This window comes from Xyrauchen texanus, chromosome 32, assembly GCF_025860055.1.
Source record: "Xyrauchen texanus isolate HMW12.3.18 chromosome 32, RBS_HiC_50CHRs, whole genome shotgun sequence".
Classification (NCBI taxonomy): domain Eukaryota; kingdom Metazoa; phylum Chordata; class Actinopteri; order Cypriniformes; family Catostomidae; genus Xyrauchen; species Xyrauchen texanus.
In genome coordinates, this window is record NC_068307.1 from 27,439,880 (window position 1) to 27,461,198 (window position 21,319).

General features: G+C 40.1%; 1 protein-coding gene across 6 annotated transcripts in view; it reads right to left on the reverse strand.

Moving 5' to 3' along the window:
* LOC127625702 (transcription cofactor vestigial-like protein 4) overlaps positions 1–21,319 on the reverse strand; it is a 180,905-nt gene that overhangs the window by 89,482 nt on the left and 70,104 nt on the right. For 4 of the 6 annotated variants that reach the window (XM_052101051.1, XM_052101053.1, XM_052101055.1 and 1 more), the window contains one exon: positions 8,020–10,613. The exons of 1 other annotated variant lie outside the window; for it this stretch is intronic. In XM_052101051.1, coding sequence (XP_051957011.1) covers positions 10,372–10,613 — 242 coding nt within the window. In that variant the 3' untranslated portion in view covers positions 8,020–10,371. Of the gene's footprint in view, positions 1–8,019; positions 10,614–21,319 lie in introns of those variants that run through there. One more of the 6 variants, XM_052101052.1, reaches the window with a different exon arrangement.

The window sequence follows — 21,319 nt, forward strand, 5'->3', positions numbered from 1 at the left end:
GTGGAAGTATGCTGTTCTACAAACATTTGTAATTTGATTTTCAAAGGACAGATTGGTATCAAATATAACACCTAAGTTCTTCGCTGTTGAAGATGATGTAACAGTACATCCATCTAGAGTCAAATTATATTTTATTGGCTTATTTTTAGAGTTTTTTGGTCCAATAATTAGAACCTCTGTTTTGTCAGAATTGAGTAGAAGGAAATTTCTGGCCATCCAATCTTTAATTTCATTGATACACTCTGCTAATTTTGAGAATTGTGAAATCTCATTAGGTTTTGAAGAAATATAAAGTTGTGTATCGTCAGCATAGCAGTGGAAACTTATTCCACGATTCCTGATAATATCTCCCAGGGGAAGCATATACATGGAGAAAAGCAGAGGCCCTAAAACTGATCCCTGTGGCACTCCATATTTTACTTTTGTTTGGTTTGACAATTCCTCATTTACATAGACAATGTGGTAGCGGTCTGCTAAATATGACCTAAACCATGCTAATGCCACTCCACAAATTCCAACATAATTCTCCAGCCTATTCAAGAGAATGTCATGATCTATCATGTCGAATGCAGCACCAAGATCTAAAAGCACTAGAAGAGAAATGCAGCCGCGATCAGATGATAAGAGCAAGTCATTTGTAACTCTGATAAGTGCAGTCTCTGTACTGTGATGAGGCTTAAATCCTGATTGAAATTCTTCATATATACTATTTCTCTGTAGAAATGAACATATTTGGGAGGATATTACCTTTTCTAGTATTTTTGACATAAACGGGAGATTTGAAATCGGTCTATAATTATCAAGTTCTCCAGGATCAAGTTGTGGCTTCTTAATAAGCGGTTTGATAATTGCCATTTTAAAGTTTCTTGGGACATGTCCTAAGCATAGCGAGGAGTTAATGATATTAAGAAGAGGTTCTGATATTACAGGAGATACCTCTTTTAAGAGCTTAGTTGGTATAGGATCTAACAAACAAGTTGTGGCTTTTGATGTTTCGATACGTTTTGTTAGCTCTTCATGACCTATGATAGCGAAGGATTGAAGTTGCACATGAGGAAAATTATTCGACACTGTTTTCTGAGGTGCTATGACAGATGATTGCATAATTCCAATTTTATTTCGGATTATTTCAATTTTATCTGTAAAGAAATTCATGAAGTCATTACTCTTGAGCTGTGATGTAATATCTGGTTCGGTTGAGGCTTTATTCCTAACCAATTTAGCCACAGTACTGAATAAACATCTAGGATTGTTGTGGTTATTTTCTATGAGTTTACTAAAATATGCTGACCTGGCAGCTTTGAGTGCGTGTTTGTAGCTACAGACACTATTCTTCCATGCACCCTGAAATACTTCTAATTTGGTATTTTTCCACATGCACTCCATTTTCCGAGCTGCTCTCTTGAGAGCATGAGTGTGATCATTGTACCATGGTGCAGGGCTTATTTCTTTAATTTTCTTTAATCGAAGTGGGGCGACAACATCAAGGGTGCTAGAGAAGACTGCATTTAAATGTCTTGTTATTTCATCAAGTTCGTCTGGGCTTTGGGGTTTATTGAGTATATGAGATAGATCTGGAAGAGTATTAGTGAAGCTATCTTTAGTGGTCGAAAGAATAGTTCTACCTGAACGATAGCGTGGTGTAGATTGAGTAACATTAGCTGATTGCAGCATGCAAGAGACGGTAATGATCCGAGATGTCATCGCTCTGCTGCAGAATTTCTATATTATCACCTTCAACTCCATATGAAAGAATTAAATCTAGTGTATGATTATGGTGATGAGTTGGTCCTGTTACATTTTGTCTGACTCCAAGAGAGTTGAGAATATCGATAAATGCTAATCCCAATGTATCATTTTCATTATCTATGTGAATGTTGAAGTCACCAACAATTAAGGCTCTATCTACAGTAACTACAAGATCTGGTAAAAAATTTGCAAATTCACTAAGGAAATCTGAATAAGGCCCGGGTGATCCACTGTAGCAAGGGTAAAGGACGACAGAGATTTTTTAATTTATATTTGTATTTGACGGTGTCACATTAAGCATTATTAGTTCCAAAGACTTATATTTATATCCAAGTATAACACCAAAAACTTCACTGTAAATTGTAGCAACACCTCCTCCTCGACCCTTCAGACGAGGCTCGTGTTTATAACAATAACCTGGGGGAGTAGATTCATTTAAACTAATATATTCATCCGGTTTAAGCCAGGTTTCAGTCAAACAGAGCGCATCCAATCTATGATTTGTAATCATTTCATTGACAATTAGTGCTTTGGTAGAAAGAGATCTAATGTTTATTAGCCCTATTTTTATATGATGTGTATTTTTAATTTGTTTGGTTTGTTCAAGTTTGACCTTAATCAAATTTTTTCTAAATTATTTAGTGAGGGTATTGTGTTTCGTAGTTCGTGGAACAGACACAGTCTCTATGAGATATCTAAGTGATACAGTCTCTATGTGTTGTAGTTTATGTGACCTGTGTGACGTCTCAAGGCAGCTAGCAGACGTTCAGATTAACCAGTTTGTCTGCTTCCTGACCTGGGCCCCATTTAGTCAATTAATATCATTAAGTCTATGAGCCAAATTACTAGAGAGGAGAGCGGCACCTTCCCTGGAGGGATGGAATCAGTCTCTCTTTAGCAGGTCAGGTCTACCCCAAAAACATTTCCAATTGTCTATAAATCCTATTTTATTCTGCAGACACCACTCAGACATCCAGCCATTCAGTGACACTAATCTACTATAAACCTCGTCACCATGATGAGCAGGGAGGGGACCAGAGCATATTACAGTGTCTGACATCGTTTTTGCAAATTTGCACACCTCTTTAACATTATCTTTAGTGATCTCCGACTGGCGAAGCCGGACATCGTTAGTGCCGACATGGATAACAATTTTAGAAAATCTACGTTTAGCATTAGCCAGCACTTGTAAATTTGATTTGATGTCAGACGCTCTGGCCCCGAAATGCAATTAACAATTGTGGCTGGAGTCTCTATTTCCACGTTCCTTACAATAGAATCACCGATAACAAGGGCTCTTTCAATTTGATTCTCAGTGGGTGTATCACTGAGTGGGGAGAATTGATTGGAAACCCTAACAGGAACGGGAGAGTGGTGTCTCTTTGCTGAATGAGTATGCCGCCGAGACGTCACCCAAATGCCCTGCTGCAGGGGCTCTATAGCCGGAACCAAAGTGTGTGTGTTGCTCTCTGTTCTGCCCGCATCCAAAACAGTATCTACCGGCTTCTCTTTCTCACTGACCTCTACTAGCGTTCGGATGCGAGTCTCTAACTCATTAACCTTCTCCTTCAGCCTGACTAATTCCTTACATTTATCACAAGTGAATCCCTCACTGCTGACGGAGGAGGCTATTTTAAACATGTGACATGCAATGCAGGAACAAATAACATGAGCCAATGCCCTGACTTACCGCAAATTGTTTGTTGTTCCTGAGCGGTGAGAGTTTAATCGCGATAAAAATAGAATGCGGATGCAGGTGGTATATGCGCGCAGTTGAATCCCGATAAGAGAATAATTCGGGAAGACCCGATGCATGCTTAAAAATGCCAGATGTTTAAGGATTAAAGTCTACAAACACAGATTCTAGCTAGGTGTCAGCAGCAACCGGTAAAATACATGCAGATGAAACGCGATAAAATGACAAAGGATATAACTATGAACGATGACTATAACGCTGAACGTATGAGAATAAGCAGTGCTAAGCAGGCCACAAACAAACTCTCGTGCAGCGTGCGTGCTGTGCCGTCAGCAACAGGAACTCCACAGCTTAAATATTAGCTAATGATAGTTTAGGCAAGTCGTTTAGGACATCTACTTTGTGCATGACACAATTCATTTTTCCAGCAGTTGTTTACGGACAGATTGTTTCACTTTTATTTACTATATCACAATTCCAGTGTGTCAGATGATTACATACACAAGTTAACTGTGCTTTTAAGCTGCTTGGAAAATGATGTCAAGCCTTTATGCAATTAGCTTTTGCTAATTGGAGTCAATTGGAGGTGTACCTGTGGTTATATTTTAAGGCCTACCTTCAAACTCAGTGCCTCTTTGCTTCAACAAAACAAAAAAAAATTGTGGACCTCCAAAAATCTGGTTCATCCTTGGGAGCACTTTCCAAATCCTTGAAGGTAACATGTTCATTTGTACCAAAATTTGTATGCAAGTATAAACACCATGGGATACAGCCATCATACCACACAGGAAGAGAACACATTCGACCTCCTAGAAATGAACGTAGTTTGGTGTGAAAAGTGCAAATCAATCAGCAAAGGACCTTGTGAAGATGCTGGAGGAAACAGGTAGACAAGTATCTATATCCACATTAAAACGAGTCCTATATCAACATAACATGAAAGGCTGCCCAGCAAGGAAGAAGCCACCACTCCAAAACCACCATAAAAAAGCCAGACTACAGTGTGCAAGTGCACATGGGGACAAAGATCTTTTTGGTGAAATGTCCTCTGGTCTGATGAAACAAAAATGTAACCCTTTGGCCATAATTAACACCATTATATTTGGAGGAAAAAGGTGAGGATTGCAAGCCGATGAATACCCTCCCAACTGTGAAGCATGTGGGTGGCAGCATCATATTGTGCTGCAGGAAGGACTGGTGCACTTCACAAAATAGATGGCATCATGAAGAAGGAAAATTATGTGGATATATTGAAGCAATATCTCAAGACATCAGCCAGGAAGTTAAAGCTTGGTCGCAAATGGGTCTTCCAAATGGACAATGATCCCAAGAATACCTACAATGTTGTGGCAAAATGGCTTAAGGACAACAAACTCAAGGTATTGGAATGGCCATAAAAAAGCCCTGACTTTAATCCGAAAGCAAATTTGTGGGCAGAACTGAAAAAGCGTGTCATGGAGGCTTACAAACCTAACTTGGTTACACCAATTCTGTCTAGAGGAATGGGCCAAAGCTTCAGTAACTTGTGAGAAGCTTGTGAAAGGCTACCCAAAATGTTTGAACCAAGTTAAACAATTTAAAGGCAATGCTACCAAATAACCATCAAAGTGTATGTAAACTTCTGACCCACTGGGAATGTGATGAAAGAAATAAAAGCTGAAATAAATCGTTCTCTCTATTATTCAGACATTTCACAGTCTTTAACATAAAGTAGTGATCCTAACTGACCTAAGACAGGGAATGTTTTCTATGATTAAATGTCAGGAATAGTGAAAAACTGAGTTTAAATGTATAAAGTGTATGTACAATTTTGACTTCAAATGTGTATATATTAGGGATGTGCATCTCCATAACTGAGGCCGATGCGATACACATCTCAATTATTTCTTTGGTTCAGTCAGACAGCAAATCATAAATGAACATAAGTGCCTTTCACAAAAAGGCCTTTGTAGTGCAAAAAAAAAAAAAAAAGATTAAATAAAACCAGATGTACATATAAATTATTGGTCACTTTCCAAAAAATGAAAGTATAGCGTAAACGAGGCCAACTTATATCCGATGCACACTTTTTTTAAATCGATGCGTTAACTTTTATGCTGATGCACCGATGCGAATCAGCGAATCTTACCATCCCCAGTATATGTGTATATATTCTCCCAAATTCCAAATAAAACTATTGTAATTTAAAGCATTTATTTGCATAAAATGCTACTGGTAAATATAATAAAAAAGATCCAGTGTTTTCAGACCTCAAATAATGCAAAGAAAACAAGTTAATATTCCTTTTTAAACAACACTACATTTTAACAAAGGAAGAGTTCAGAAATAAATTTTTGGTGGAATAACCCTGATTTTCAATCAAAGCTTACATGCGCATTGGCATGCTCTCTACCAGTCTTTCGCATTGCTGTTGGGTGACTTTGTGCCACTCCTGGTGCAAAAATTCAAGCAGCTCGGCATTGTTTGATGACTTGTGACCATCAATCTTTCTCTTGATCACATTACAGAGGTTTTCAATGGGATCCAGGTCTGGAGATTGGGCTGGCCATGACTGGGTCTTGATCCAGTGGTCCTCCAACCACACTATGACTGACCTGGCTGTGTGGCATGGAGCATTGTTCTGCTGGAAAAACCAATCCTCAGGGTTGGGGAACAATGTCAGACCAGAAGGAATTTTTCTACCAGAATAGCCTTGTAAGTGGCTTGATTCATGCTTCCTACACTAAGATGAAAGGCTGATTCCAGCCTTGCTGAAGCACCCCCAGATTATCATGATCCTCCATCTGGTCATCTAATGGTTAGACGGAGACCTGGAGAGGCCTTCAAGCCACAGTGACTCGCACCCACTGTGAAATTTGGTGGAGGATCAGTGATGATCTGGGGGTGCTTCAGCAAGGCTGGAATCGGGCAGACATGTGCACACTGATGAGCAAAAACAATATGACCACCTGCCTATTATGCTGTTGGTCCTCCTTGTGCCAACTTGCCAAGGCATGGACTCTACAAGACCCCTAAAGGAGTCCTGTGGTATCTGGTATTTAGACATTAGCAGCAGTCCTGGAAGTTGCAAGGTAGAGCCACAGTGGATCGGACTTGTTGGTCTAGCACATTCCACAGATGCTCAATCAAATTAACAAGTAGATCTGGGGAATTTGGAGGCCAGAACAGCACACCGAACTCTTCATCATGTTCCTCAAACCATTCCCGAACAATGTGTTCAGTGTGGCTGGGTGCATTATCCTGCTGAAAGAGGCCACTTGCCATCAGGAAATGTCATTGCCATAAAGGGGTGTATCTGATCTGTAATTACATTTTGGTAGTTGGCACGTGACAAATTGGCATTATGTAAAAGAAAAAGGGACTCATCGCACCAGGTGACCACCTACCATTGCTCAAACATCCAGTTCCGATGCTCACGTGCCCATTGTAGGCCCTTTTGAATGGATAGGGTCATCATGGGCACTCTGACTGGTCTGCGGCTTCACAGTCCCAAACGCAGCAGGGTGCGATGCACTATGTTTTATGAGGCATACCTCCCATAACCATCATTAAAATGTTCTGTGACTTGTGACATAGTAGACCTTATGTCAGTTTGGATCAGACGGGATAGCTTTCATTGCCCTCTATCCCAGTCTTCTGGCCATAACAATTTGGCCATTGTCAAAGTTGCTCAGGTCTTTACTCATGGCCATTACCGCTGCATTCAACACTTTGACTGTGTGTGGTCATAATGTGTGTGTGTGTGTGTGTGTGTGTGTATATATATATATATACACACACACACACACATATATAGGCGAATTCCATGAAAACATGCGCAATACATATTTCATCCCAAAAATTATAATTATCTTATGCATTGTGAAAATTAAGCCATTTCCAATTTAAAAAAATTGCAATTATCTATTGTTCATATTGTTCTAAATGTAAAATATAAATGCATTTGAAAAAAAGGCTTAATTTTCTTAAAGCAAAATAGTATTTCTTTCTTTAGATTTTGGGGTAAAACGTTCACCGTCATGTGGACGGTTTTGTAAAATTAACATTCATTTGCATCAAGTCAATAGTGTTGGTTAAGTTACCTTAAAGTATGAATCCACAACAAATAACATTGTAATAAGATTTCTTTACTAATTACTTCATTTAAAATATAATCACATTACTAATTACTTTATAAAACAATTTTCCACTTTCTTTTTTGTTCATTGTTTCACACAAGTCATACACTCAGCAATCACATTTCTCCTTTACAATGACTCATTATGGGGCCATAATTTATGTATTGTACATAAATAATATATTATAATTCATAAACCATATAATGTTCTTAAAAGTAAATAAAATTAATTGAAAATCAGTACCTGTAATATGATCACAAGAATTTAAAATGAAATGCATTACACTACAATACACTATAATGCATTTGACTATAAAGTAATTTGATTACAGTAACTAAAGGTTAATTCTCGTTTAAAAGTACTTTGTTTCATTATAAATTAATATGCGACAAATTATTATTAATACTTTGATGGTCATTTCTTTTATTAAAAAAACAAAGTAGTCATGGACTGGTTTAAGAGCACTTTATTGTTCATTGAGGCTACTTAAAGTACAAAACAATGGCCTGCCGTTTTATTCCAAGGAGAAACAAGGCCATGAAAAGAGGATATACTTCAGATTTACAAATCATTAAGTACACTCGAGATGCAGTGAAAAGTTATCAACATTTGTTTCTTGTCGTCATTCTCCTGGAAGCGCACATCACATAATAAAAAAATATCATCGCTCAAGTCCCAATCGGATAGATTGGAGTAGAGTTACTCAGACTCACGGTCAATGAGAGGAGTACATTTGTTCAACTGTCTCCAGAGATAGTTGAAACGGCCTCCGTTCAGAAGTGTAATGAGACTGCTCAGTAGCCTTCAGAAATAATACACAAGTGGCTATTACACTAACGCAGTGTTTTCATTGAATAACTGTGTTCCTGCACTTTAACCTTAGACAACCTACAAACAAAAAAGATCAACTTTTTCTTGAAAAACAAAAAAAGCATGATTACAATAAAGGAAAAGGGAAAATTAAATCGCTACATATCATTAACAAATTAATTGTTCCTCAAAAAATACCAAAAAAAAAAAAAATCTCTTTACATTCGTTACGCACAGCGTAATGATGGTCTTAAAATTTCCTATATAAAAACATTTTTTTTTTTTGTTGTTGTTTTTAATTAAGTGATTTACCTACAGCGTGTAGGGTAATGTGTGTCACAAGCAGTAAAAATGTGTGTATTCATACACCCGGAGGAAATTCTGAGGGTCTAACTAACGTAGGATACAACAACTTTGTGGCAAATACATACAAAAAGAGCACAGGGTGAAAACAGAATTTCCTAATTGTGAAGAAATACTTTTTAAAAGATAGTATCTGTTGAGATTAATGGCTGTCTGGCAGCAAGCTATTTCATTTTGTCATATCCAATAGTTAAAATGTGCAGATGGAATGTAAGGACAAGCTAAGATATAAGAGTCTCCTTTAACTGCAACCTCTTGTCAGTTTCTAGTTAGTCGCTATACTGAAATCGTTAGAAAGTACAACACCGGTATAAAGTTCCCTATTGGAGGAATGTATTTCATCTTGGTACAGGCAGATTGTTTGAAAACGGTCCTTTTCGACAGCTGCTTCTAAACACTACAATGCAGAATTAAGAGTAAGACCAAAAACTAACAAATATAAAATTTGCTTGACATTTGTCAACTCTACAGCTGACCTGTCCATAGCTGCTAATGCTTTCTTATTCAGTCATGCAAAAAGCGATAGCGTCCTGTACCACGAGAATAATAAAATATAAATCCGACTGTTAATATACAGATGGCCTGTCCGGAGGCTGTTTTATTTTTATTTTGTATCTGGCAGCTACCACAATGAATATTGAATAGAAATAATAATAATATTGAGTACAACTGTACCAGCAGTAAGTTTATCTAGGACAGTTATTGACAAAAATAAAATCTGATGAAATGCTAAAAGGATTACGATGGAAATGTCTACACAATAATAGGTACCAGCTATTTTAAAAAACATGCCACGAAAAGCACTAGTTTAACCTAAAAACTCCATCTACATTAATAAAAACACAGTGCCTGGGAAAAAAAATAAAAAATAAAAAATATAAAAAAATGCCCAGCTTTGACACAGTGCAGTTGTCAGCACCATAAAAAGAATTGTCTGAAGCTAGATATAGTGACCAAAAATATGTTTCCTCCCCATTTCAAACATTTCTAAAGTGATGTAAGCCAAATCACTTCCCACATTTGTCAGCATCCAAGCATGTGTATCCAACACCAAACCGGCACTCAATCCATCAATAGTGCAAAATCAGACCAGGCCTTCCATTTCAAGTATACACATACAGATTCAGGATGCTATCTGGAGAGAAAATGAAGAACAAAAGACTGGTGCAAGACAACTAGAAAAAAGAAATAAGAAAATAGCAGGGTGTAATGGAAGAATGGCTTTTGGGTAACAGGTTTGCATCAGAGGTTTCTTTGGTATCTGAAGCAGATGGTTACTTGGATGCTGGTTGATTTATATCCTAAAAAAACAATATTCTTTCAGCACAGTGATTCAGTTTTTTCCTACAAGGGTATGAGGATCCCATAATGAAACTAGAAAAAGGATCCCATAATGAAACTAGAAGTATGCTAGTAGAAAATCTACTAGCATACTTCAAAGAAAATGAAACAAAAGAAAACAAAAGCACAAAAAAAGTGAAAACAAGCACCCTCCATGTCGTGCGTTCTTATGTACAAAGCTATACACTATATTTGAGCAGCGCTAAAACATGCATGGTTGCCTTGCGAGTTGAAGCGTGTATGCTTTCAGCACAGTGATGCAGAGACTGGGACTAGTGTGAACTGGTCCTCTATTCAAGACACGAGGGAAGGGGAGTGATGGTTGACCATGTGGCTGTTAGGGGAGGAGTCTGGGCTGCCAGTCGAGCTGCCCTTGGCCTTGATCTGCAGCCATGTTTCACCCAGTGCCTTGGCAAAGTGGTCATCCACCGAACCTGTGATAGACACAGAGTTTGTTACAGGCTCTGGCTCCTTGTAGTTCTTGCCCAGACTGCGACGGAAATGCTCCTCGATCACAGGGTCACAGGCTGTGTTAGCTGAGGCAGAGGAAAAGAGCATTTCATTTGGTTAGGTTGTCTTGGTGGCTTTAAATGATCATTTTGGATCAAATACGAGGCCTCGTCCAAACGTAAAACAATCAGACAACTAATGCATAGATCTTTCCATGAAAAGGATCCAAACAAAAGACTTAAAACTCAGTTCAACAGTGTAAGTACCAAAAACGAGAGTTCATGGCAAATTTGACGCAAACTTGCCACAAATTGCATGTGATAATAATCCGTGGCAAATTTGCCATGGACTCTCAATTGTTGTAAGGAAGGAGCTGCTTAAAGGAATGTTGTTTCTTCATGTCCTAAGGTGGTCAAACTAAATATTATACAAGATGTTTTATTAGTCGATTAATTAATTGTTGATTATTGCCTTTGATATTGTAATAATGATTACTAATGTTGATTAAGGCTACGTCCACATTAATCCGGATACATTTGAAAACTGCATTTTCATTTTCGTAATGCTAGCATCCACTCTGCCGTATTCAAGTTTCTTACAAATGTTTCTCATTCACACTGAAACATATGAAAATGCTTACATTTCACTTACGGTATATGCAAAAAATTGCTATTCCTTGTACGTTCTGAAACACAATTTTCTAGTGTTCCATAGCAGAACAGCAATTTCGAGTAAACTTCCAGTTGCCCTTGAAGAAATGCATTGTGAAGGTTGTACAAAGTTATATTTATCTTTAACAACACTATCAAAGTGAATAGCAAGCACCACAACGCTGCTACAACATGGGCCACCATCTTGAATATTTTGGGTTTAAAGGATAGCATGACTGGGTAAAAAAAATAAAAATACTTGGTAAGCGTTTTCGAAAAGCTTTTTGCAGGACAAAAATGCTGTCTAGGTATGGATGGAAGACCGAATGTATTGAAAAAGATATGTTTTCAAACTTAAATGTATTAATGTGGACGTGGCCTAATATAAGTTACATTAAATACCTTTTTGATCAACTTCATGCCAACAAGCTAAGAACTGTTAAGATTAATTAATTAATTGCTGTTTTATACATCATAAAATCAACTTCACATTGGCCTACTTGGTAACATGACAAAAACAAACACATTACATTTAAATAAACTAGTCATTATACTGGGAGAGTTCTAATATTGCACAAAGCATTCACTTGAAGTTCAGCGCGAGCTCACTGATGCAGCAAAAAACTCTCACTATAAACACAGCACAACAAATCACTCATTTATACTGTGTCTATGTATTGATAATGTGAGCATTGTAACATTGTCAAGTTGATTGTATGCAGTGTATTTATCGTCTACATAGCAAAAAAGCATCACGACATAAATGGTAAATGATCTGCACTTATATAGCGCCTTTTTAACCTTAACGGTGTAGCGTGGCCACATAAGGGGATGTTATATATATGGTTTATGACATCAAACTAATTATGTTGAGTCATTGTTGCCTATTAGTTATATTGTTTTCCCCTGTATACCTGTTATTCCCTCATCTGGTGTGTATTGTCCCTGATTTCTGTTCCCGCGAGAACTTCGCGTGGATTTGCATCACGTGTTTAATCGCCACGTAAACAGGAAGAATCTGTGACTTTTCTATTTAAGGAACCGGTATGCCGGTTTTCGGGGGGAACGCTCATTTACGAGAACGCTCATTCACGAGTACGCTCATTTCTAATGAGGTCGCCAATCCTCTGGAAGTATATACATTTGGCTCGCTGCCAGGATTACTTTTATTCTGAGGACATTGGTCAATCATCATTCAACACAAGATCGTGCTCATCGGACTATACGAAAACCCCGGTGAGGCTGATCTGATCACTTTTATTGACTCTGTGCACTCTGGACTTCACCTTTCCACATAAATACTTCATGTCTTGTAGTTATTGTAAATATTATATTGGGTTTGTAAATACACTTGAGTTTATTGGTTTTTCATCAGTGTTGATATGTGTTTTTATTCCACAACATAACCTATCCATAGAAACGGTTCAGTTAGATCCCATAATAGTGTGAAACTCCACTAAGATTTTGGGGAGTGTTACATAGTGGTGGCCCGTACGGGGACTACGTGCCGTTTCTTTTTGGTGATAGTGTTTTTTTGTGTACATAAATATGGAGAAAATGACACAGGCAAATGGTGGGATAATTAATGTACATACTGATGAAATTGAGGCTGATGTGCATGATTTAAGATATAACTATGATGAAACTCAGGCTGCTGATTTCACTGCGTGCCCGTTTGTTACCAGACGTAACCCGACTGATGAAATAGCATCTATACTAAGTTCTTTGTATAATTCTGATGAAGATGATGATGATGATGTTGAAAGAGAGATTGTGAATATAGATGTTGTACAAACAATGCAAATGGAGATTGATAAACTTAAGGTGGATTTATTGGCTCTTAACGCAAAAATACAACATAATGAACAGGAATTAAAACAGTCTGTAGATAGTTCCCTTAATAGGGAAACTAGTTTCCGGGAGGCAGTGGACGCTGGCTTAGCAGACTTAGAAGATCATTTCCAGAGGTCTGTAGAAAAGTTGGAGAGAGCGGTGGTTGACCGTTTCCTACGGAGAGATGCGAGATGGGAAAATCAAATGAAAAAATTGAGATTCACCAGTACTCCATCTCGTTCTCAAATACAGCCTTTTTACCCTGCCTCTTCCCCATCTACAGCTAATGTCTTAAATACTCCCGTACCAGCTACAAGACATAAAGTCCCCCCTGTTAACAGAGGAAACGCTACCTATGATGTCACTGCTGGAGCTCGATTACCGAACATGACTCACCCTTCGTGTATGCCCAGTATGTCATCTTTCTGTGGGAAACCCCCTATCTGTCTGGAATTTCCTTCCTTCGGAGAATCCTGTGAGACATCAGACGTACTACATTTCATCGAACAGGTAGAAAATTTTCTGGCCATTAGACCCCTGCCTAGTGTGGAGCTCGTTGGCACCCTGAGTACAGTGCTCAAAAGACCCGCTCAGAGCTGGTGGAAGGCTGAAAAAAACAAGATCAATGATTGGCAGTCTTTCAAAAATGCTTTTATGTCTGCATTTCTCCTAGAGGATTACCTCACGGTAGTGGAAGACAAGTTAAGGTCACTGGTGCAGCAACCCGGTCAGCGTTTGAGAGATTTTGCCTATGATTACCGAGCCCTCTGCCTCAAATGGAAGCCAGCTATCACAGAAGAGGAGATGGTGAACCGAATTCTTAATAACATCAACCCAAGGGTTGCGGGCTGTCTGAGAGGGACGGTGAAATCAGTGGAACAGCTGGTGAAGGTGGGATCTATGGTGGAGAAGGACTGGATGGGAGCAAAAGATTACTGGCAGAAAGTGGGCAAATTGAACAGCAAAGAGACTACAACTAAAAGACCACCTGAACGCCATACGGTTAAAAATCTAGCAGGAGTATCCATTGCACAACCCCACACTATGACATCCCTTCTAGTAGTGCCAATAACGATAAAAGGACAAGAGGTGAAGGCGGTGCTGGATACAGGGAGCACATACACCCTTATTCAGGAAAGACTGTGGAGACAGTTAGGAGGGGAAGCGAAACCTGACCCTCCAGGCCCTCTTCAACAGTTCATTATGGCTGATGGAAAAATGCACCAGGCGATCAACAGGAAAACAGTCCGTTATGAGTGGCATGACAAGATATGCAGGTTGGACACCTATATTATGAAGGATGCTCACCTGGCCTTTCCCCTTATAGCTGGTCTGGACTTCCTGAGAGCCGCTGAAGCCATAGTGGACGTGGGACAATGGAGATATGGACTGAAAATGGGCAAAGGATATATTTATTATCCATTTCTAACTGCACTTCTAAATCCTGTGCTGTCTTCACGTCTGATGGCTGAAAACCTAGGCATGACCGCTGCGGTGAATCTATATTATGCCTTACCTCCAACCTGGAATTCATCCATTCCTGACTTACACACACAAGTTGTTCCCAGATGGGACTCCGACAATCAGGAGGAATTAAAAACGCTGATGGAAAATTGGCCTCGTACCACCTCTCAAATCTTGGGAAAAACATCTGTGGAACAGCACAAAATTATACTTTCTGACGAAATGCCCTTGAGATCTAGGGCTTATAGGGTCTCACCGTTCAAGAAGAAGATTATTGATGCACAAGTAGAACAAATGCTACGAGACTATATCATCGAGCCTTCTTTCTCTCCTTGGTCATCACCTGTAGTCCTCGTCCCCAAACCTGATGGTTCCTACAGGTTCTGTGTGGATTATAGGAGGCTTAATAGTAAGACCGTACCTGACGCCTATCCAATGCCAATCATTCATGACAACTTAGAATCCATGGAAGGTGCCTCCTGGTTCAGCACATTGGATTTGCAGTCAGGGTACTGGCAGGTAGAAATGGAGGAAAGTAGTAAAGAGAAAACAGCCTTCATCACCTCTCAAGGTCTATTCCAGTTCCGCTCCATGCCATATGGATTACGGAATGCCGCTGCCACCTTCCAGAGGCTGATGGAGAAGGTCCTAGCAGAGTTGAGAGGGAAGTTTTGTTTCGTGTACATTGATGACATCAAAATCTATTCAAGGTCTTTACCAGAACATGTCCAACATCTGAACACCATTCTGCAAAGACTAAACCAAGCTTCGCTTACACTGAACATGAAGAAGTGTAATTTCTTTAAGAAGCAGCTGAAGTTTCTTGGACATATAGTCTCAGAGAAAGGAGTGGAGGTCGATCCTGAAAAGACCAGAGCGGTAGCTGAATATCCTCCTCCCAAAGACATTAAAGCCCTCCAACGCTTCTTGGGATTAGCCGGGTGGTACCACAAGTTCATTCCCCATTTTGCCAATATCACAGCTCCATTAAACAACCTGAAAAAGAAAGGAGTTAAGTGGGATTGGACTCCTGAATGCCAAACCAGCCTGGAGACTATCAAACAAATATTACAAAACCCCCCAGTATTGATGCAACCTGACCTCAATCAACCTTTCCAGGTTCATACAGATGCCAGTGATGTGGGCTTAGGAGACATTATTACCCAGCAAACTCCTGAGGGGGAACGGGTAATAGCTTACCCATCACGAACATTGCGTGGACCTGAAGTGAATTATTCGACGGCTGAAAAAGAGTGTCTAGCTGTAGTCTGGGCAGTGGAAAAATGGAGACATTACCTTGAAGGAAGACAGTTCGACATTTACAGCGATCATGCTGCCTTAACTTGGGCCTTCAATTGCCCTAAAACCTCCTCTCGGCTGACCCGGTGGACACTTAGGCTGCAGCAATTCATCTTCCAAGTACATCACAGAAGAGGATGTCTGAACCTGGGACCAGATGCCTTGTCACGAGTCTGTGAAGCTCCTGAAAGTGAAAGTGTGCCCTGTCTAGCCATAATAAAATCAAAATGTGCCTCTGACATACCCCACACGTTAGAGGAAATCTCACAAGCACAAAGTTATGACAATAAGGTGTCTCTCCTCCAACCGGCCCAAAAAACCAGAAAGGTTCAGGATAACCAAATTACATTTGGTTATCCTGGCGTTATATCGCCGGGTTCCTGTCAAGAACAATGGAAATAAATTCCAAATGGTTGTTCCTCAGGCATTAATTCCTGGTTTCTTGCATTACGTACACGATAACCCGCTGGGAGGACATCTGGGATGGCTGAAAACCTTACTGAGGCTCTTGGAGGTGGCGTGGTGGCCAACTGTCCGTAAGGATGTCTGGCAGTACGTCAAGGGATGCGATACCTGTCAAAAATATAAACATGACAATACAAAACCCAGCGGATTCTTACAACAGACGCAAGTGACAGAACCAGGTCACACCTTGGGGATGGATTTTATGGGACCTTTTCCTATCAGTAAAAAACAGAACACTTACCTTCTGGTCATAGTTGACTATTACACCAAATGGGTAGAGATGTTCCCCCTTAGAGATAGTAAAACACAGAAGATCGTCAAAATTCTCAGGGAAGAAATCTTCACCCGATGGGGGGGTCCCAAAATACATAATTTCGGACTGGGGAGCACAATTCACTTCTAACGTACTGTCAGAGCTATGCAGGTCCTGGGGAAGCGTCCAAAAACTCACTACCAGTTATCATCCTCAAACAAACCTCACAGAAAGAATAAACAGGACAGTAAAAACTATGATTGCGTCATATGTGGGACAATACCATCAAACTTGGGACCAGTGGTTACCTGAGCTGAGGTTTGCTATCAACACAGCACACCAAGAAACAACAGGGAGAACTCTGGCTGAATTAATGCTGGGCAGACAGCTTCACGGTCCACTAGAGAGGTTGATCCTCAAAAACCCCACTCCTGACCAAACATCATATAATATAATTGAAAGACAGAACATAATGGCAGAGGAGGTAAAGCACCGAGTAGGGGTACAACAATCTAGACAAGCTAGATACTATAATGCCCGACGGAAAGATGTGCAGTTTCTGCCGGGTGATCTAATCTGGGTTAAAACTCACCCTCTCTCGTCTTCCTCAAATAAATACTCTGCTAAGCTAGTGCCCAAGTGGGAGGGACCAGCTGAAATAATAAAAAAAATGGGGCCAATAAATTACACTGTTCGTTGGGGAGACCCATGTAAAACAGATATTTTAAATGTGGTTAACCTGAAACGCTGGTACGGATGATCTCCTCCTATGCCGAAGGCTGGGGGGGGATCTATGTAGCGTGGCCACATAAGGGGATGTTATATATTCTGTTTATGACATCAAACTAATTATGTTGAGTAATTGTTGCCTATTAGTTTGTTATGAGCCTGAGTCATTTTGATGTTTACTCACGGATTCCATTCTGTCCTGTGTATTGTCTGTGTATGTGCATGTGCTTGTTTGTGTTACAGGTGGGCGGATCTGGTGATAATTTGTTGGAGGCTCCGATTGGTTCTCCTCCACACCTGATCCACATATAAGAACCGCCCCAAACACTCAACAAGAGGCCCCACTATTGTGCCATCGTTGATTGTTACCACTTTGCTATTATTTTATTGTCTATTCTAGAGTGTATCGGAGAGTTTGTGAGTGTTTATTTGGAATTGTGCGGTGAGTGATATTCGGAGATTGTGATTTTGAACCTTTTTATCCTTGTTAACTGACCCATGCCTGTTTGACTACGATTTTGGATTCCAGATTTTTTTGTTTGCTACGGACTTGTACATTTAGGTACTGTAAATATTTTTGTCTAAATAAAGGAGGTAGGGGGTTTGACGCCATTTTATTTTGTATATCTTTTCACATTGTTTTGGGATAGGGAGGTAGGTAAGTTTAAATTGTATTTTGTTTTCTTTTGTTTTAGGAATTGTAGAGGTTTAACAAAAGATTGTTTTGTTTGTTATTTTGGCCTTGTCTGCCCCTGACGCTTAAAACCCTTTTGGAAATAAATGCATGTTATTTTTGATATCTCTCTGGTAGTTTGACTTATTCCTTTTCCTGTTACGGCCGACCCCTAGTGGTCGTAACAGAAATTGGGGGCTCGTCTTAAAAGAAATTTTCCAAAACCTAGTTGGAGTTTCGTCATCGCTTGACTAAGAATTCATGAAATTTGCTTTGTTTGTTGTTGTTTGGCTACTGGTTTTCACTTTAAGGGGAAGGGAATTTGGAATGGCTAAATTTGAACTAGAGAAATTTGCGATTCAACCAACGTTGCAACAGTTAGACATCTGCCGCAAAGATGATCTGTTTTCGATTGCGGATTTATATCAAATCAGAGTTCCTCGTGGTGCAGTGAAACGGGAGATTAAGGATGTGATTTATAAACACTTGGTGGAGCACGGAGTTTTGACGGAAGAGGGAGAGTCGGCGGGTGTTGCATTTCGGTTGCCGGTTTCCGCAGGTGAGGGTGAGAAACCCAAATCTGAGGAGCTGGTCAGCATAGATCCTGTCGATATACCTTCTCCGTAAGATCCTTTACTGGCGATCAAATTGAAAGAGTTGGAGGTGGAGCTCGGCAGACAGCGTTATGAGAGTCAGCTGTTGCATGTACGCACAGTTGAGCTTGAAACCAAGCGAGATATCAAGCTCAAGGAGCTGGAGCTTGAGCTCAAAACTAAATCACCTGTTCACCCCTCAGCTGTTGATGCGCCTGGCGTGAGCATGACTGTGTCATCACCCATCATTGCTTCCACACCGAGTCCTATTTCTGCACCTCGACGCAACCCACAAGTAAGTCAACCTGAATTTGACATTAGTCGACAAATTGCACTAGTCCCATTGTTTCGAGAGAGCGAGGTTGACACTTCAAACATTTGTCGAATTTGGGAGAGACAAAGCAAATTTGTTTGAAAAATGGTGCGCTGCTAACAAGGTGGTCACGTTTGAGCAGCTTAAAGAGCTAATACTGTTGGAGGAGTTTAAGAGTTGTTTACCAGAGAAAATCGTGGTGTACTTAAATGAGCAGAAAGTTTCCTCTCTTTCCGAGGCTGCTGTTTTTTCTGATGAGTTTGTGCTTACTCATAGAGTAGTGTTTTCGTCTTCAAAGTGTAATTTCCCTGATCGGGCTCGCAGTTCTAAGGATACCGCCATGGTACCTAAGAACGTTTCTACTGTAGTCGATAGTGAAAGCCGTGAATGTTTTTATTGCCATGAAGTCGGTCACCTCATTGCTACTTGTCCTGTTTTGAAACGCAAAGGTATTAGGAAAGCAAATCCTTCGAGAAGTGTTTCATTGGTTGAACAACAGGTTTTGGCACCCGAGCATGTATCTTTGGATACAGTGATTGAGTCTACTTTTGAACCATTTATTTGTAATGGAGTTGTATCATTGAGCGAAGATGAGTCTGAAACGAAGCGTATCCGCATCCTAAGGGATACCGGCGCTGCACAATCATTTATTTTAGAAAGTGTGTTATCATTCTCTAAACAATCAAGTTGTGATTCCGATGTGCTAGTGCAAGGCACTGATCTTGCAGTAGTTAAAGTTCCTTTGCACAATGTGTTCTTGCGATCTGGAATCATTTCGGGAAACGTTAAGCTGGCAGTCCGAGCTGAACTACCTGTGAAGGGTGTATCGCTCATTCTGGGGAATGATTTGGCTGGTAAAAAAGTCTTCTGTCTACCTGGGGTAATAGATGTTCCTAATGTGAACCAGGAAGATGTGTTGAAGGATGAATTTCCTGATGTGTTTGGTACGTGTGTGGTGACACGAGCTCAAGCTCGTAAATTTAAGGAAACGGTAGATCTTTCTAATTCCTTTATGTGTGCTGATGATTTTGTCCAGTCAGAGAAGGAAGCGGAGGCAGTTGAGATAGATGTGTGTGCACTTCCTAATGTGGATTTATCCTTTGGTAAGCCACAGTTAATTGAAGCACAACGTGTTGATCAAACTTTGAGTCACTGTATTGCAGTTATTGTTGACCCATCTGTGCTGTCAGAGCATTTTGTGGCGTACTACCTTGAAGATGGTGTACTGATGCGTAAGTGGACTCCAAGGCACGCAGATAATGACTGGAGCACTGTCTTTCAAGTTGTTGTCCCGAAACCTTACAGGGAGCAGATAATGAGTGTTGCGCACGATCATGAACTTTCTGGTCATGTTGGTATTCGGAAAACATACGATTATTTATTGAAGCATTTCTTTTGGCCTTCGATGAAGTCAGATGTAGTCAAATTTTGTAAATCCTGCCATGCTTGTCAAATGGCGGGCAAACCAAATCAAGTGATTCCCCCAGCCCCACTAAAGCCAATACCAATGCTGGGTGAACCATTTGAGCGAATTTTGATTGACTGTGTTGGTCCATTGCCCAGAACGAAGTCCGGAAACGCTTATCTTTTAACGCTAATGTGTGCGTCGACCAGGTTTCCTGAGGCAATACCGCTACGTTCCCTCAAAGCTCCTACGATTGTCAAGGCGATTGTTAAGTTCTGCACTACATTTGGAATGCCAAAATACATTCAGTCTGATCAAGGCACCAATTTTATGTCCAGAGTGTTCACGAAGGTAATGAGACAGTTAAATATCAAACATCAGGTATCCAGTGCATACCACCCTCAGTCACAAGGTGCTATAGAACGCTTTCATCAAACATTAAAATCAATGCTTCGAACCTTCTGTGTTGACCGTGAAAAAGAATGGGATGAGGAGATCCCACTCTTGTTATTTGCAGTTGGAAATACTACCCAAGCGTCACTCGGGTACAGTCCCTCTGAGTTAATCTTTGGACACACTGTTCGTGGTCCATTGAAAATTTTGCAAGAGCAAATTCTTTCTTCTAGACATCCATCTCAAGCTGCCAGTGTCCTAGATTATGTCAGTGCATTCCGTGAGCGACTACACACTGTGAGGGAGTTGGCAAAAAGCTCACTTGGTTCAGTCCAAACCCAAATGAAAACTCACTGTGATCAAAAGGCTGTACAGCGTTCTTTTCAGACTGGAGACAAAGTTCTCATTTTACTTCCAGTGCCAGGTTCAGCACTCCATGCTAAATTTGCTGGCCCTTATGAAATTAAGGAGAAGCTAGGAGATACTGACTATGTTGTTAATACCCCTGACCGTAAAAGGAAGTCACAAGTTTGTCACGTTAATATGCTTAAGGCATACGTGTCGCGTTCCGATTCTAAGGAGGTTAACATACCTGTTGCTACCGTTGTACCAGTTACTGTGCCCTTGTCTGAATATTCACCTGAAAGTGATGATTTGAGAATGAATAGTGCCTCGTTCTTGTCTGCTCGTTTACCAAATTCTGAAACTTTGGCAAACTTATC